This window comes from Orbicella franksi, chromosome 13 (genome assembly GCF_964199315.1).
Source record: "Orbicella franksi chromosome 13, jaOrbFran1.1, whole genome shotgun sequence".
Taxonomy (NCBI): domain Eukaryota; kingdom Metazoa; phylum Cnidaria; class Anthozoa; order Scleractinia; family Merulinidae; genus Orbicella; species Orbicella franksi.
Genome location: NC_138157.1, coordinates 5,052,607 through 5,071,462, shown reverse-complemented (window position 1 = coordinate 5,071,462; position 18,856 = coordinate 5,052,607). Strand labels below are relative to the sequence as shown.

The 18,856-nt window shown below is 41.0% G+C and overlaps 2 protein-coding genes across 2 annotated transcripts; both read right to left on the bottom strand.

The window, feature by feature from the left end:
- Window positions 1–1,845: 1,845 nt before the first annotated feature.
- On the bottom strand, window positions 1,846–8,347 carry LOC145466291 (putative skeletal organic matrix protein 7). The gene is given in 7 exon segments (XM_081449998.1): window positions 1,846–2,175; window positions 2,719–3,052; window positions 3,055–3,245; window positions 3,960–4,224; window positions 6,211–6,213; window positions 7,845–8,028; window positions 8,300–8,347. Coding segments are annotated over 7 exon segments (1,317 nt in total). The 3' UTR covers window positions 1,846–1,883.
- Window positions 8,348–12,595: 4,248 nt separating this feature from the next.
- On the bottom strand, window positions 12,596–18,834 carry LOC145464925 (RNA-binding protein 28-like). The gene is made up of 6 exons (XM_081448739.1): window positions 18,614–18,834; window positions 17,297–17,470; window positions 16,231–16,902; window positions 14,880–15,311; window positions 14,195–14,459; window positions 12,596–13,657 (listed from the first exon to the last, which is right to left on the bottom strand). Exons 1-6 carry the CDS (start codon window positions 18,810–18,812, stop codon window positions 12,724–12,726), a joined length of 2,676 nt encoding a protein of 891 aa, XP_081304865.1. The 5' UTR covers window positions 18,813–18,834; the 3' UTR covers window positions 12,596–12,723.
- Between the last annotated feature and the right edge of the window lie 22 nt (window positions 18,835–18,856).

Genomic DNA, 18,856 nt, shown 5'->3' with positions numbered 1-18,856 from the left:
AAGAGGAAGATAATGGCAACTACCACTGCAGTCCACAGACGAAGAATCGCATTAAATCAAGGGATAATTGCATGAAAATATATTAAGACATGACACAACTTCAATATGTGTTCTGTTATCTTATGCGTCATATAATACTTGGTCTTTTGGTCAATTTGGAAAAAATAGCCATCAAATTTCTTTCCTGAACTAAAGCTGGCTTTCAAGTCTTAACCTGAATAACAACGGCATCTTGAGATGTAAATTGAGAAGTCTCTTCGAGGCCTCGGATTCACCTTCAGCCAATCTCTTGGTGTTACCTTTTCGTCTCTGAAACACCAGACGCAACTTGAGATGCAAAACAGTCAACAAAACGACCCTGAAAGCGCTTGAATTTTCCCATGCCAGCGTCGCAGAGATATTTTCTGCAAGACGTTTCATTTGAAATCAAAAATGATACTTGAATAGTCCACATAAACTAAACCGTGTTGAAAAGACACAGCTTTGCTTGTCATGCTGTCATGTCACTTTGGCAAAAAAAAAAAAAAAAAAACTGAAGGAGTAATTGCACTTGCTTTCCACTAAAAATGAGAAGAATCAAGCTCCATAAAGTACTGCGAGACTTGTTAGTTGAAGGAGACCTTCTTGAGATTGCTTTAAAATAAATGTGTGATCGTGATTATTGCTACAAGGAAGAAGTCATGGAGTTAGTCTAGTATGACATCTAGTATTACTATCATAGTGGCCATACAATAAAATTTCTCTCCCGTGTTAAACGGTATTGGTCTCTTGCAAAAATGTCAAAATTGTTCAAAAACGCCAATATGGCCGACGTGGAAACGTTATAGAAATATTACTATAGGTGTTGAGTTTTATTCTGTTGTATGTTTTCTTACGAGAGCCAGAGGCAGTGAAATAAGAGTAAATTACTGTCGTGTCATTCTTCAGGCCTGACTTTGACTGAAAAATTGTAACTGGTGCCACTGTTTTTTAGTTCCATTTATCGCTTGTTTCGTCATTGAAAGATCATATATTTGAACTGCGGAGAAAGATATGAAGAAATGATTGATCATCACTGTTACATACACAACTTAAGCAGTGTGAAATTAAAGCCTGAAAAAATTTCAGGCCTGAACGGGATTCGAACCCATGACCTCTGCGATACCGGTGCAGTGCTCTACTAACTGAGCCATCAAGCCAACTAGGAACTGGCCATGTTGTGAGTTCGTAATAAACACGTGGTGAAGATACAAGTGAATACATGAAATTTATTTTACTGCTTAAGTTGTGTATATAACTGCGACGACCAATCATGTCTTCAAATTATCTGTTGTCGTAGTAAATGGTTTGAACCCAGGAGTATCAGTAGTTCGTATAGTGTGATTGTCCGGATGAGGGTAGTTCTGAAAAGAACTGTTGTTGGTGACTGACGTTTCGACAACCTGAGCGGAAGTCATCTTCAGAGTTAAGTGAATAGTGTTTGTTAGTCGACGGTGTTATAAGTCCGATCCGTCGTACTGATTGGTCAGTTTAGCAGTGATGGTATTGGCTGAGTCTGTCAACAGTCATTGGTAAGTTCCAGTAAGTTTCGATCCGTCTATTGGAGGCTTCACCCACAATATATTGAAACTGATTTATTGAAACGACGATTCAAGCAACACTTTCAATTTTATTGCTATTTCACTGCTATAAATTGAAGGTCTACCATCTTACAGCAAGTTACGAATGTTCTCGAAGCAAAGTGTACAAACTTATTACTTTCAAAGCATTACAGTTTTACGCTAGCTCAATTTACTCTGAATATCGGGTTGTCGGCAAACAAAAATAACGTTCAGAAGTGTAATGATACATGTAGCTATTATTCGATCATTATTTTCAGCCTTGGTCTCGATCTGTTTTCAGCCTTACTGCATGTGGAAATTCTTGTAGTAGACCACGTTCTTGTAGCCATTGGCCACCAGAACACCACCACGGTTTTTGATTGGATAGCGCGGGTTCCATGACGTCACCAGCGCGCCCTTCATGTACGCTTTCACTTCACCTGAAGGAGAAGCTGTTGATACTGTCAACTTGACATGGAACCATTCTGCTCCCTTGGGGGGACCGGTTGGGCAGGTACTAGATATAGCTCCATCAAACTTGGGTTGGCCTTTGTAAACGTAACCTGTCTGGAAGCATCCGCCGGCTGAATGAGGCCTGAAAATAAACATCAAAAAGAGGTCAATAATGAAAAGGTTTTGAAAGGCACGCAATAGTGAAAAGATTGGGGCAAGATGATTATGTACGACTGCCAATAGCGATAATTATCTTGTTACATTTCTGGCGTGAAACAATACAACACACCAAGTCCTTGGTCACCGCTTTGCAACTACAGGCTACAAGATCCCATCATGATTTCACTTTCAGTTGAGTTAAAGGTACAACCCTTAAACTAGCGCTTTCTTCTTATACTTTCTCAGTATTTCAAGAACTAAGATTAAATTAACTGAACCCATACGCTAACCTATTTTGGAATATCTTTGTCTTCAAAGACAAAAATAATTTTTTCTATACGTGTGCTTTCATTACTTTGACCGGTTTTAGGAACCTATTTCAAAACGCAGTTCCCACTACCTCAAGGTTTTTGTTTTTCTTCTGATATTTTTCTCCACTTCGCACAAACTTTTCAAGATTTATCTGCCTTTAGTCATTTTTTAGTGGCTGAAGCGATTTACATTGTTCAACCATTTTTTTCCGCACCTGAAGTAGACGAAGTCGTAATTGTCTGGATCTTCAACGTTAAAGAACACTCCCAGATGACCAAAATTCGCTCCGTCCCGTCCCATGAAGTTATACAGATCAACTGACAGCTGATAGTCCGTAGACTGCCCGCCTTTTTTCAAGTACCCGGCCTGACAGAAGCCATCTTTAGGCCAACTTCTGTGGTCCGCATCGAGTTTGATGTAGTCGGGGAATTCAGCTGACTCTGCGCACTTCTTAGAGACAAAAAGTTGAGGGACGATTTCGAACTTCCTGAAGAGGACCACATTTTGGTAGCCATGGAAAGTTAATACTCCTCCCCGGGCCCTTGGAGCAAATGGGACTTAATAGTCGTCACCAGATCTCCGCCAAGGTACACCTGAACGTCATGGCCGAGGACCTTGACCGCCACTGGAAACCAGACGCCGCCTTTCGGGGGACCATTGGGGCACCTTTTAAACTCAACAAAGGTCGGTTTCCCGTTGACCATGTACCCGGTCTGATAACAGCCATTAGGGCTATGGGGTCTGTGAATAAAGTATACAAGGATCAGAAGTTCTTTCTTTACTGAAAGATTATACACAGATAAAGTTCTTTAGGCGCATCTGTTATAACAGCCACATAAGAACTGGAAGGATATTTCGTCATTTCTGCTCCAATCCCAGCCTTGCCTTTCTGGTATTTCAAATCCCTTCCTTTACTCTCTACAACATAGAGCCCATGTTCTGTAATTTTTTCTTTTTTTTTTTTTTTCTTACAATTGGCAAAGATATCCCAGACAAGGTAACTATTTTCGCTCAAAGTCGACACAAACTGAAGTTAGAGGAAAGACCGAAAGGGAATTCGAACGAAATCTATGACCGCAGAAAAGGAGGGTTGGTTGGGAAGTTAACGTGTACCACTCACTTAACCCCTCCACCCTCCCCCATTCCGCGACAAGACCCCGATAACCAGGGCTCCGGTGTGAATCACTCGAACTGGAGTCCACTGGCTGAAATCGTGCAGAAATAGCCAGAAAACAACCCACATGATACTTGTTTACTCTTCCCACTCCCTCTCCCGCAAAGGAACACCGAAACTAACACGTTGAGAAATCGACCTGCTTGAACACAGCTAACGAACACCACATTCAAGACCTACAAAGACAATGAAATCGCCATTTTTGAGCCAGAAGAATCTTCCTTTAACCTACTTCCTGATTATTCTCTTCAGGCCAACATCCCGATTCGCCAGTGACTCACCTAAAATAAACAAAGTCAAAGTTGTTTTCATCCACAGCGTTGAACAGCACACCAGGATGTCCACTGTTTATTCCCTGCCATCCTGCTTGGTTCAGTAACTCCGCTGACACGGTATACTGTTGCGATTCAACACTGGACTGTCCGACAACTCGACAGATTTCATTGTTCTGGGCGATTGTTGCATCCAGTTTGTAGTAGTTTTCTGTTGGGGATTTAACCATGCTTGTGCAACGTGCCACAGCAGCTACTGAGAACTTGTCGCCATCTGTATAAGTTGCAAATAGGAAAGAAAAGCAATAATACTGAAAAAAAAAACATAAAAATCTTGATCGAAGGGTAAGAAATGGCAGAAATGGCGTGGTCTAGTTGCTCGATGAACACGATGAGTTGGCAATTTGACTTTACGGAACATGCAGATTTCGGAGTGTCAAAGCATTTTTAGATTCAAACATTAAAATCCCCCGAAATACAAGTTAAAATTCGATTCAGTCGTAGTCCACTCTTGCCTACTTCTCGAGATCAATGATTGAAAATAGTTTTAGCATAAGAGATAAGTAAAGATGTCACGGACAAATTCAGTTTTTAACAGCTGTTTAACATTAACGAATTTGTGTAATTGATAACAGGCTAACTAGTTTACTTTGAATAAGCGTGGAAACTGTAAGCGTAGAAGAAGAGCGGGTTTTAGTGCGCTATTCCATAGACGTGTAGTAACTTACTTCTGAAAATGCAGTGGGACCTCGTTAATATGACCACATTCGCGCCATGGAAAACTGGTCGCATTAACGGGGTGGTTATATTAAAGGGGTTCTTTAAATAAGAAAATGACTGACTGAACTTTTGTTCAGGCCAGAATAAAGTGGCCGTAACAGCGAGGTGGTCCTATTAACGGGGTGGTCGTAAGGCGGGGTTCCACTGTACATCGAAACATTAACCGTTTTGTCGCCGGGCCGACATTTTGTTTCACCACATTGTTTTTTTCAGCCGAGGCTGAATTTTCTTATTTTTCTGCCAATTTTAGACTGAAATATTTTTGTGGATATTCTTAGATTATAGCGCATGGCATATTTTTGTATGTATTTGGTGTCTGGATAGTGTTAAAGTAATTTTGGAGCCAGCCTGAAGGTATTAAAGGGGAGGGTTTGGAACGTTCTCCCCATCTCAGACCCCTTCAGACCCCCATCTCAGGCCCAGGCCCACCTCAGCCCCCTCCCCACCCTCTCAGACCCTCCACCTGAGACCCTCCACCTCAGGCCCCCTATGCTTGATGCTTGACCCCCCTCCCCCTCCCCCTCCTCAGTTCCTCCCCCCTTCCCCTTCTCATATCGAGACGCACCAAGTCAGGCCCACAATAAGATGCCTCGCGTATCATATTTATGCACCTATCAATGGTTTACCCCAGTATAGGAGGGGGGGGGGCAACCCACGGGAATTTGACTTTGTGAGGCTCTACCTGGGTAGGGATTTTGACGTCCACAGCGATCCCCCTGAGTGGGAAATTTGACTCTGTCGCCATCTTGGAAAGTGGAGAGGGCCTGGGAGCGAGCGGCCATCTTGTAAAAATCCCAGAAGTCATTTGGATGAGCTTCCCGCGTTTTTGCTGTGCTTTTCACAATGGCAGAACGGAAGGTAAGGATTATCTTGATGCTTTTAAAGTAAAAATTGTTGTTTTTAACACCCATCCGTTATCTATCTTGAAGTTTTGTAACACATAGTGTTTCTTTCTGCCGGATTTTGAAGGAAATATTCGCACAGAACCTTATTTTAATACATAAACATTTGCATCCTACTTAGCATGATTTCACTAGGTGCTCTGCAACGAGTTTTTGACACAGCAGTAGATCGAAAAATCATATGTATATTAAAATATAAAATAGTCTTGGAATTCCGGAATATCTTTGCTTAATTACACGCCAGCTGTCATATTACAGCAACTAACATCAGTTGGATGACATATATTGGATTGCAACTTTGAACTTTTGAATTTAATACAAAATAATTAACAATTATTTCACCGAAGTGGAGGTGAATAGGAGTGGACATTTACCAAGCCACCACTTTCACCGACACTGAAGTGAATAATTGTTTTAGTATATACCACACAAGCTGAATAACTAGCGGACCAAAGAGTAACTTTACTTTGTGGCTACTGTAAGCAAGAAGACTCAGCAGAGGGTGATGGAGCTGAAACTGTAGAGTGGATACAGTGTGATACCTGTGATAAATGGTATCACCAAGTTTGTGCAATAACCCCCTCTTGATGATGACATGTTCTGGCATTGCACATTTTGTATTGCTGTAAATACTATGTGAATAGAGTCACTAAGTTCCTTGCAATAAAGTGTTGTGAGTAACTGAGTCTGTTGACATTACTGTACAGGATCCCCAGGGGTGGGAATTTGACTCTCAGTGGAGACCCAGGGGTAGGGAAATTGACATTTGAAGACCTGAAAATTTCAAATTCCCCTGGGGTTGCCTGCCCCCCCCCCCCATCCTGGGGCAAACCATTGATAGGTGCATTACGAAAACTACAATATCATCCCGGGGGGCCACTGCCATATATGGGCTATATAGGTATGTGCCGCTGTGAAGGGTATGGTTTTCAAGCAGTTTACTCTAGGATAGGGTATATAAATCAGAACGTTTGGGTCTAGAATAGGGTATCATTTTTCACAAAACTGACTGGTTGGTTGAAGATTTTATCTAGACTAAGAAAACCACGAATTGCCACTCAAAAATATTTAAAAAAAATCAAATCAGCAAGTTTAAATTTACACAAATCAGCCTCAACAGTGTCGATAGATTGGGGGATTTGGGGAGTTTACTCTAGTATAGGGTAGCAAAATTCAGCTGAACTAGCTCTGGTATAGGCTAAGGGTTCCAAGGTTCCAGCGGCACTTCCCCACCCAGAAATTCCCAAAATACCTCCCCTGGGAATATCATCCCCGTACATGGAAAATGCATGTACTAATTCGAACCCACAAACACAATGCGAGTATATCATGCCCCGAAAACAAAACTCTGATACGATATTATAATAAAATATTTTCTCAGAATATTCTCAGGATATGCTCGTGGTAGCACTTTGCGCTCGTGTATATCACGTTTCGCTCTGTGCCCCGGTAGTGCGCCTGTTCTGCAGGCCCGAGAAATATGCGGAGTGTGAGCATTGAGTGATACATGAAGTACTCGGATAGTAACTTCTGAGAAGGACATGATACCAATCTGTCATCGAAGTCTGCTAATAAACAAAGGGATTTTGAGGTCGACAAAAATTTCAAGACGCTTTTGGGTGACTTGCAGCAAAGTGATACTGATACTAGCTATTTTTTTTATAATAATTTCAATACACTACTGAAGAATTACTGTATTACTTGCCGCAACCGTTAATATGAAACAGTCAAACCCGACTGATATGATCGGGGTCTGATATGGTACGTTGGGGTCTGATATGGTAGGTCGGATGTGTCGAAAACGAAGACCCAAAAACGAAGACCTAAGACCCTGTGGTCTAAAACGAAGACCCACTGGTCTAAAACGAAGACCCACTGGTCTAAAACGAAGACCCACTGTTTAGGAGGGACTTATTTTTCCTCATCAAAAGTGGCAAATTTGTAGCCCTTCTCCAATGTTTACGAGAAGTCACTTCTGGTTGCATGGCTGCGGTCATATAGTAGAGCCGTGTACTAATTTTAGATATCTGACATTGGTTATCGATTTTTGACGCAGTTTTGTGATAAGGTATGTAAAACTCGGGCTAATTCGGGCCGCACACCCTCTTCAGAAACTTTTGGGAGTACCCCTGAGCTTAAACCAAGCAATACCAAGGGATGTATATTTCATGTATGCAATGCTTAATACATGCGACAAAACTCTGGATCTTACCTTTACAGTCTTTATTGCCAAGTATTCTGTCATGTTCCTTCACTTTCTTCTCCAAATAGCTTTGTTTTCGTAAGACATTCTCCAGCACCCCACACAGTTTACCCACCGTACATGTTTGCTGGCTTGAATTTTGTTTGGTGCCGTGAATGTTAACTTCCCAAAGAGGCACAAACGAAAAAAGAGACTAAGAGCTGCATATTGCTAAAGCTTGCCACTTACTGCAGATGACTAGGTGCGTGCTGTAGCCGCGTTTTTAACCCTGAAACAGGATGATATTCGAGATGTCTTTTCCGATTAACCTTGATGTAATCATAATAGCATGTCTAAGCGTGTTTGCTTCAATGTCCTGAGTCCATCTCACGTATTTATTCAGTTCGAGACATCACGGGATACGTTAACCAGACGACGATCGAATAGTATCCCATGATGCATCTAGTTTAGGGTTATATTATCACTGCGTACGTGACGTCATCATTTATTCCGCGCTCTCGCGATGAAGCCATGGCGTGCTTTCACACTTGTCTTGATTCCGTGGTTTCTGCCTTTGAGAGTACCGAGTTAGTTTATATTCACTGCGTTTCAAAGGAGAATTTTGCCGTTACAGTGAAGGGTTTTACTTGTGTTTCGTTGGTCTGTCGAGAAATACATATAAGCTATGTGGAAAGCATGGACGAGCGAAGAAGAGTCTCGTCCCTGTAGTTGTTGTGAATTCGCCTACGGACGAATTATTCGCTGAGGTAAGAAGCCCTGTGCTGATACGAATAAGTTACAACAGGTACATTCTCCGAAGAGAAGTTAAGGGGTTTTCTGATTTTTCTTTTGACATCTCTTATCCGGTTCTTAGCAGGCTTGTTCCGTGTTGTGCCGTTTGCTGCATGACATCTCTTGATTACGGCTCCATTGAACTATTGAAATTTACGAAGTTAAACACTCCGTTATTAAGGCTAGTTATCCGGCTGCTGAGCATTTTGCAGTTTCGGAAAGAATAGTAACCAAAACACCTTCGAAAATAATCATTTTGACTCTAAAAGATGACCAAGCTCGGGAATAAAGCGCCAGTGAAGCGCCAAACGAACTGAGACTTGAAGCAGACATTCACACAGCAACACTGGTATGTTACGAAATTTCAGTCCACTTCGATCGCTTAAAAGGTCATAAAAATGTGGGTACTTCTCGGTACTTCTTTGCCAAAAATCATTATTATGTCTATATTTTGTGGCGTGATGCCCAAAAATCGAAGACATCAACATACTGTGCAAAGAAAAGCGAATATTCATGACCTTGTTACTGGTCAGTAAACACTTTGTGATGCGAATAATAAGGCTGCGCTCTTAAACACTTACAAATCATTGTAATCGTGTCAAAGATTTAAATAATGCACTTTACTAACATTTTACTGCAATAAAAATAAGAAATAGACCGCGGAGAAAACCACGTTATTTCGCGCTGAAATCCATGATAACTTCGATGTTGCGTCACGTACGTAGAAAATTGCATCATGGGATACTATTCGATCGTCGTCGTCTGTGATAACTTCGATGTTGCGTCACGTACGTAGAAAATTGCATCATGGGATACTATTCGATCGTCGTCTGGACGTTAACCAAAGGTTACCTTAACCTTCCTGCTAAAATACAAAGTCGGTAGGGGTGTGACAGAGGGCATGGTATATCAGCCTATTTTAATGCTAGCATGTAGGTGCTTCGCGTGTTTTACACATTGAAATGTTTCTACACTGTCATTTGTTCAAGGAATTCAGAACTTCCGTTTCAACGTGAAGAGTTTGGAACATGTAATAAAAAACTTCCTGTGACGTCAAGTCAACTGATCATGATGGGCACATCACTCGGTATTTCACATCAGGTCCACTAAAAAGCCAGAATGCCAGAAAAAGGAGCAAGTTTTAAAACTTGATATCTGTTGAGTAAATCCAAGAGAAGATGTTAATTTAATTTCCAATATAATCTAAATACCCTTATTTTAATGTAAAAAATCCGTGCGAAAAGAAATCTGTGTGCCGAATGCCAAAAAAATTAAAATAAGTGTACGTACGTGAGGTCATGTCAAGTTTTTATCATGACAGCACTGAAAAACACAGGAAATGTTTATTACTCTACTACGTACTTAAGTGTCACGTCATTAAATCCTGTGGCAGTGTTCTTGTCTGGGTAAGCCATCTCACCCGGGGGGGGGGGGGAGTATTCCCTTATTTGGGCTATAAAGGTAGGTGCGGTCCCGAAAGGTAGGGTTTTTCAGTCGTTTTGGTCGTAAATAGGGTATCGATTTTGGCCATTTTGGTCTTAAATAGGGTATGGTTTTAGCACTGTAGTCTTGAATTGGGTATGTTTCTTGGAAGAAGCTACTTTTTCATCATTATCAATAAGACCGTCAACAAAGGCCCTTCATAACTTATGTTTAGGGTAACTGTGCCAGCTGCAACGGTCATAAATATGGTAACAAATTTTTGGCCAGGTCAGAAATAGGGTAGCAAAAATCGCCGATTTTGGTCATAATTGAGGGTCTCCCAGGGGGGGTCTTTGTTCCCTCGTTCCCTTCCAAAATTGCCCTATATTCCCATGTTCCCACACATTTTCGTTATTTGTTCCCCTTTGTAATTTTTCGAATTTTGTTCCCCTGTTCCCAAAAAATGGCTAATGTTCCCTTGTTCCCTTCGATATTTTGCCAATGTTCCCTTGTTCCCCAAAACCCCTGGGAGACCCTCATAATTAATGTAAGGATTTTGGGAAGTGGGCCGCACACCCCCACCCAATTTTTCTGGGAGTATCCCTCCCCCCGGGCAAAGAAATGGCAAAGAAATGCTATTCCATTCTAAAGCGAACTTGTTTCTTTCCCAAATTTGCATAATATTAACTCAGTTCTGCGAGTTAGCGGAGGATTTCGCAAGCAAATACCGACTACTCGTAGTCTAAACTGATTTATACATCAGTCAATTCCAACAGTACCCATCCCCCCCCCGGGCAACCGCGGGGCATTTGCTCACGTTGTCAGTCCCGTGGGTGGGGCATCTGCAATTTTGTAGCGGCCCGGGCGCTGGGCATTTGCGTACCCCGGGGCGACCCCCGGGCATTTGACACTCGTGTTTTCGAAAGTGCCATGGATGAGTTCATCGAGAAAGACGAGGCTTTTGTCGAACAATGACTTGTCCGTCAGGGACTAGAGAAACTTGTAGATGTTTTAAAGGTGTGTTTTCTCAATTTTAGACATTTCTTCATTGGTTGTAAGCATATAAATATAAGCGACAAGGTGAACTATATTTTTGTTTATCACAAAACAATCACTGACGTGAACACGATTATTTTGCATTTCGCATTCAAAACTAGCCTAGCATTTTTTAAATTCATGAAAGTGGAGTTAAAATACTTGAGGTTTGCGAATTCAAATGATGCGATATTCAAGACAGATCTTGCGAGCTTAAAATGCAATGTATCAGTTAAAATGTCTTGATTCTTCACAGAAAAAGTAGCCTGCGAAAACAGGCACCTATCATCGCTCGCGGCTGGAGGCACGTCTGCCGCGATCCCAGCTATCCTCTAGCAAACTGTTAAAAACAAATATAAAGAAATAAATATAATCAGAATCAACTAACACGTACTGTTGTCCTTGAAGTCTTACCGTTGCATTAAAATACTGAACAGTTGAACATTTTATTCATTGATTATTAAAAAAAAACTGCCGAGGTGTTGGAAGGCGACGATCCTGGGGGCGGGACATTTGCCCTCTTTCTTCGTCCCCACCCCAGGGCATTTAGACAGCTTATGTGTCCCCACCCCGGGGAATTTGCCCATTTATTTAAAAAAATGCTAATGCCCGGGGGTTAGCCCGGGGGGGGGGGAGATGGGCACTGCTGGAATTGACTGACGCATTATTTTAAAGCATGTCCCTCACATGATTGCTCTCATGACAACCCGACAACCCGTTGTGTCAGGTTGTTTTTGATGTAGTATTTTTAGTCATGTTTAGTCATGTGGCGGAGTTTTCTCGTGTTTCTCCCTCTGCATGCCCCGCTAATCCGCCTGTTCTGCAGGCTACCCCACATTTCATCAAACTTAATAACTTTTTACATATTTCGCTGTGTTGTGATTCTGTTACATTTGATTTTATTCAACCTGCCGCAGTCGTGGCCAGATTAATCCAACATAGGTGTTTGTTTTAATAATCTCACATTATCGGCAAGTAACCGAGAATTCAAGCGGAGCTCGCGTTAAGAGTTGGCCTTATTTTTGGTCATGTTGTTAAAGCACATGCCTTGATTGAAATATATTTTATAAGAATATCGAGGCTGAAATTTGCAAAATTTTAAGAATATTTGTTTGAAAAGACTGATTTTGTGTGCTGAAAATTTGAAAATTTGTAAATACAATACAATTATATGTTTTTAACTAAACCGTATAAAATTCTTCCTTTCTCTAAACGGCAAAACTAGCGAATTGAAAAAAAAAAAGAAAGAAAAGAAAAACAGCACAAGCCGTATGTTCGATGCCACTGACATTTCTACAAGAAGTTATGTGCGTCACATCAGAGTTTAAAGTTTCCATTGTTAGAAAATTAGATTTTTTTAATAGTCCTTTGTGATTGCAATTGTACATAATCCCTTCCTGGGACTCGGCATTGTTCTAGAGAAAGGATTACTGCGTTCTAGAAAAACAATTCTAAATTGTGTAATCATTTTTTATTCACTGATTAACTCTCTAACCTTTCATGCCCCCCCCCCCCCCCCCCCTCTAAGAGGATTCAATTAATCAGAAAAAATGACATGCGAGTCTAAGGTGCGATAAGGTCTAACGTACGATAGATCGCTCGCTGGCTTACACACACCCAAAAACTCATTTTGAAGTAGACATTGTCACAAATAACTTAATCACTGGAACCACCGTGATCGTTTTGCGGACGATTCGCTATCGGTCATTCCGAAAAGTTTGTTTTTATACTTGGACACCATTTCAGAGAACTTCGATTCATCTTTTGTCTCTTGTTCTTTTTTCCATGCGCCTTTTCTCTTTCTATTCGGCATTCCGGAGGTTTTGTTGAGACTGGATTCAATGTTTCTTGTTTCTTTTGAAGGTTTCTTCACCTTGTGAGGTGCCGAAGACTTGTTCTTCATAGTGGGAGGCTTTATATCCGATTTGTTGACTTCAGCAGGCACTAAAGAAAATTGTCTGCTCTTTTGTTGATTCTTTTTATCAAGTTTCATCTTTCCAGAAGCTGCAAAGACCGTTCTTGGTGAAAAATTTACTTTCTTCGCTTTTGATAGCGTTACATTTGCACTTTTCTCTGTCTTTTTCGATCCGTTGCTATGTTCGGATATTTGGCCACCTTCACCGTCCTTTGCTTGTTCTAGTTTTCTCATCTTTTTTGCTTCCCTCTTTCTTTGTCGCTTTTCTCTTCGTTTCTGATTCTTCTCCAGTCTCCTCTCCTTGTTTGTCTTCGGCTGCCCATCACGCGCATGCTCTTCCACGGCCTGATGCTGCCTTTGTTGAGCCTTCTCCGACCGCCGCTGCTTCGTTTTGAGAACGAGGCTGTTCTCCAAAGCAAACTCAACGATTGGCCGACGGTCCGCGCCAAATATAGCTGGATTATTATTGGTCGCTCGCAAGGCTGCTAGAGCGTCTTTGTGATTGGCGAATTCCACGAACCCGTATCCCATAGAGCGCCCGCGGCCTGAGCTGTCCAAGCGATCCTTACTTCGGATAATCAGCACTTTCTGCACATGAGATCTCCTGCCTGCGGCGGTGCTGAAGATTTCTTTCAATTTTTTATCGTCAACGTTCAGGGCAAGGTTTCGGACACAAAGCCTGAAAACACAAGAAATGTCAGCTAGTTAAATCGAACTCCATATTAAAACCTTGTACAAAGACTTTGCGTCCTGCGTGAAATGTAAGTATGGAGGTCACGCAAGGAAACCTGTAAGCTGTGCCAAGGATGTAACCGTGCTAAAAGCAGGAGAGCTTGAACCTGGTGTCCGCATTCAATGAAAATATCGTAGATCTTATAGGTTTATCCTCCCTTCTTAGAACACATTGCATGGGTGTCCTAACCAGCTGATTTGTGGAGCAAAAATCTTGTTTCTTAATCAAACAGGGCAAAATTAAACCAACGGTGACGAAATTTCCGCGTTCAGCTTGCTTGGTTGTGATTGGCCAGATGTAGTAACTTTTCGGTCACATTGCTTCTGGGTCCGGTTTACGATAACCGTCACAAAACTGCTTTTCGGTTGTCACTTGTCAATCCTCTAAGCGATTGGAGGCCTCCTCTTAAAGTATAAATTTATTATCACTTTATTATTTACGGATAACCATTATAGAATACTGTAAGTACATGAAAACACGTACCTGGTCTGAGACACAAAGTAGTTGGGATTTTCTAGCTTCACTTTCTTCTCCTTTTCAGCTTTTTGTCTCTTTAGCAGATCAGCTTTAGACAAACCCTCCGCGGCGGTCGAACCTGGTAAGATGAGACCCTCTTTAGCGAGGTACAAATTTCGTTTGTCCTTGCCCTCTCTGTTTCCTTCCATCTTCTTTTCTTTTGCCAGTTCTGCCGCCTTTCCTCGCGTAACTGCCTTGGTCACATTCAGCGTAAAATTGTCCAAGGAAAGTGCTAGAGAAAGGACGCAAAATATATGATTTGCAGATATAACATACAAGACTGTTTTCGTTTAGCTTCAGGCCGAAAATGTAATGGTCTGGATTATTTTCTCGTGTGGTTTCTGTGTGGTTCACCTTTTTTTTCCTTTAGGGCTTCCCTTTTTGCAAGAAATGTGCCTTATATCTTGTAGAAAAAATGCTATCGATAAGATGGGAACGTTGAGCTCATGCATGTCCTGGAAGTTTAAAAAGGATCTCATAGGAAGCAGGTCGATTGATTTCCAGCTGAAATAATAATAATTCAAAGATTGACTGAATCAGCGGTTTTCAGAAACGATGTTGCCAAGCAACAAGACCACAACAGGTTACAAGACAACCATTCTTAGGAAGGTTATGGGGAAGATATTATGTTAAATTTACATGACGTTCTAACCTGAGCCTTCATTGCAAGCTTCCTCCAGGCACTGCTCAGCGCTTTCCACCATTTTGTACTTCACGAAAGCCATTCCTCGACTGTGCCCCGTTCGTTTGTCCTCTAATATTTTGCAGTAGTCTATCTCGCCAAACTGTTCAAACAGCGCGTGAAGCGATTCCTCGCTGGAGTCAAACGAAATGTTGCGGATGAACAAGGTCTTGCCTTCTTTAACGTCAGAAGGTTGTTTGGATTTCTTTGTCTGTGTTTCTCTTCGTCTGAGCTCTTCATCGCTGTCTTTAGTTCCTTCTTCGTTTTCATCTTCGCTGTCAGAATGGCCAAGCTTGCCTTCACTCGAGTCAACATCAGATTCATTACCGGAAACATCCTCGGCATCTTCTTCGTCCTCCTCTCTGTCTTCATGGTCACTTTCCTCTTTGTCAGCATTTTCATCTATTTCAACAAAATGCCACATTAAAACAGTCGAAACTGTCATAGACTGCCATACATTTTTAACAAACTAACATAGTTGAGTAAGCTTATGATATTTGCCTTCCAGCTGTTTGGCTGCACGAGAATTTAGAGGGTGCTTACCATTTAGCAAAAAATCCGGAAATTTCGGTTGAAAGTCAAATGGAACAGTAATTTTCCGGAAAATCCGTTCGGAAATTGTAGACCTACCTCCAGAGGTAGTCCTCTTTTTCCGTTCGGAGCGGATTGATGGAAATTTCCTTACCATTTGGTAAATTTTCCAGTTTCCAGTCTCTCATCAGCCCAAAACAACTACGAGAAATCGAATTTCAAATGGTAAGCGCCATCTCGTTGGGTTGGTTTGCTGATTTTGGAAAAACCCTTACTATTATTCAACGGTCATCCCAACCGGCCTATTCTGACAAATGGTAAGCGCCCAGGATCTCAAATGTGTACAGATACAAGTATGCCGATATTTTTCTTTCTTCGACATTGGCAAAAATTAATTGGATATTAAATATAAGCTTAGTTCAGTAAGATATACAGTGTACCACTTGGTAATGTAATGAAAGGTATTAAACAGGATGTAATTTAATTTGAAAAAACGTCAAATTTACAGCCGTTTTCATGACTATGCACGGTATAGAGTAGTTCGCACAGAGCTACATTGTACAAAAAGGTCTGCAAATATATGACCCACATATACTAATGCACCGTTTGTAATAAGTTTTGTTTGATAGAGACTGCATGGTGGCTAACTTTAATGCCCTCTTTTTCTGAATATTCAGTCACTGAATAGGTTTGGAAAAACAAGAAGTAAAAAATAATAAAAGAGAAATGAATTTTTAATTAGCTACCTCATGGGCAGAAAATTTGTCTAAAATTTTGCAACCAAACTAACCTTCCTGGCCTTTCTTGGTTTCATAAACACTTTTAGCCAGGGCCCAGTCTACAGCCACAGGCCTGCCAGCAATCTCCTTCATGTTTGCCTCCTTGATAGCTTTTGCAGCCTCAAACACACTGGAGAACTGTACAAACCCAAAGCCAAGGCTTCGCTTTCGTTTGCCTTCTAACTTGGTTGGAATGTGTACTTCAGTTACCTGTCCATACTGAGAGAAAAATTTCCTGATGTCATTTTCTTTACATTTGAATGACAAGTTTCGGATGATAACCTTGGACTTTTTCATAGACTTCAGACTGGGAGTCTTCCCTTCTCTGGAGAGAAGGAAAACCTCAATGACATTGCCCTTAAAAATCTTGCCATTCAGTTTCTTCATGGCTTCTCTTGCATCTTTGTGGGACTGAAAAATCACAAATGCAGTTGGTTCTTCCCTGCCCTCAACGGGGTAAGTAACTTTTTCTACAGCTCCAATCTTTCGACATTTTTTCCTGATGTGGTTTTGATTGATGTCTGTGGCAAGTTTTGTTAGTACAACAGTTCTGCCTAAATCATTTCCTGCTGCTCTCTTCTGAGTGTTGTTATTCTCCTCTTGTTTGCTACTTTTGAGTTTCTTTTTTGGTGGCACTTCATCTTCATCAGGGGACATTTCTTCCTCTTCTTTCTCTTTGTTATCTAACAAAAGAAATTTAGACTGTCATTTACTTTTATAGAATGACCGGCATCATTCTAAGTGTCCCCTATCGTCTCCTTTTAGTACACTGTACATGACTATAGGATTCTTTTTTGACTGACTGCTGATTGACTGACTGACCGACTGACCAACTGACTGACTGACTGACTGATGGACTGACTGACTGTCAGATGGACAGACAGAAGGATGGATGGAACATGCAACAGTTGTATGAAGAAATAGAACAGCCTACAGTGTACATCAGCTTTTCTGAGCTAAATCCCATCAGGCAGAACACAGTACACTTCATCTTGAATATAATCATTAACTCAAATTTCCAATAAACATATTCAGCCTACATGTAAAATAACTCACTAAGGCTTCCATAATCATCACCTTCAGGATTTTCTCCTTGTTTCATTTTCCTTTTTTCATGTTTGGGTTTCTTATCAGCAAAACAGACACTGAGTTGCCGTCCCCCAAATGTTTTCACAACATCGATAGCTTTTTGTGCATCATCTGCTAGAGCAAAAGTGACATAGCCAAATCCACGACACAAGCTCTTGGCTCCTAAAAGTGAAATGAAAACTAATCTTTAATAGATAGTTCTTTTGTAGACTTTATAAAATGTCATCTGTAAAAAATAACCTCAGTCAGTTACATTGTACAAAATTTTGACAATGCAAAATGGAAGAGCCACTTTTTATAAAGTTTCCTTGTATTACACAGTAATAACATTACTGGATGAAAGACCTAGTAGTAGAGAAATCCATTAGATCAAGGATCTACTGTACATGTGCACATATTTCCAAGTTGGCAAGAGATATTCCTATTACACCAGGGTGCATGGCCCCATTTTATGTAAGTGTCACATCAAAGATTTTAAGCATGGGTAGGCAGAGATGCCAACCTCTTCTGATTCACGAGTCAAATATCCCAAAATTAATTTTCTCCACAAAAAGACCAGAAATTGGCTGATAATGTACTCAAGGCATCTTCCTTCATATTCAGGAAATTTGGTGATCCATAGGAGAAACCAGGAGATTCGATCTCTCTGTAGGAGACTCCTGGATAATCTGGGGGAGTAGGAAAAGAAGGGTACGTGTAGTGGTTGTATAACAATAATACAGTTGTGTACACGAGCAGGCATAAGCTGGCATGCAAATGCCTGCTTTTTTATAGAATTTTGAAAACCACAGTCTAACTTTAAGTGGAATGTATATGGAATACATTTTGCATTAATATTTTTGGCCAACACAACCAACCACGAGTGCTGTTGTATCAGGTCGTGCTCTTTTTATGTGATCATGATATTTTAATAAAGAAAGGCAAGACCTCACCGATTCTGTTGTGTAATGCTTAATGAGTTATATAGTAAGAGGGTCTCTGCAGCTACACAGAGGAGCCACTACAGCTGTAGGGAGATGACACAGAGTGAAGTCGAGTCATTAATGGCATGGGCCATAAGTGTAACAAGTTACAGGTGTGCATCATTAGTCAGACCATTGTGACTCTTGTTCTCGATTTCTCGGAAGATCAGATCTGTGTCCCACATCTAGATACCTAGTCTTTGAAAAACTTTTTTCTTCTTTATAAGTGAAAGGTAGGAGTGTGTCAAAACTTTGGAATAAAGATTGTATATTTCAAGCATAAGTTTCAAGCATACAGTACACGTGCACGTGTCTGTAGTTTTACCCAAAACAGACTTCTCACCTTTATCTCGAATGACAAAACAACGCTTGATGGGTCCAACCTCACTGAAGATATTCTCAAGATCTTGATCCGTCGTAGAAAAGGGTAGATTGCGCACAAAAAGCACCTTTTGGGAAACAACTGACCGATCTTTCGATTTACTCTGCTCTTTGGCATCTTCCGCCATGTTGGATTGTCCAAATGATATTTCATGAGTCATGTACGACGTAGAATCCCTATAATCAAAATCCGCTGCCTATCTAT

Coding starts and splice junctions, on each gene's coding strand:
- LOC145464925 (XM_081448739.1), bottom strand. CDS start 18,812: ATGACTCATGAAATATCATTTGGACAATCCAACATGGCGGAAGATGCC. Junction 17,471..18,613: donor TTTTGTCATTCGAGATAAAG/GTGAGAAGTCTG, acceptor TTTCACTTTTAG/GAGCCAAGAGCTTGTGTCGT. Junction 13,658..14,194: donor TACTTTGTGTCTCAGACCAG/GTACGTGTTTTC, acceptor TTGTGTTTTCAG/GCTTTGTGTCCGAAACCTTG.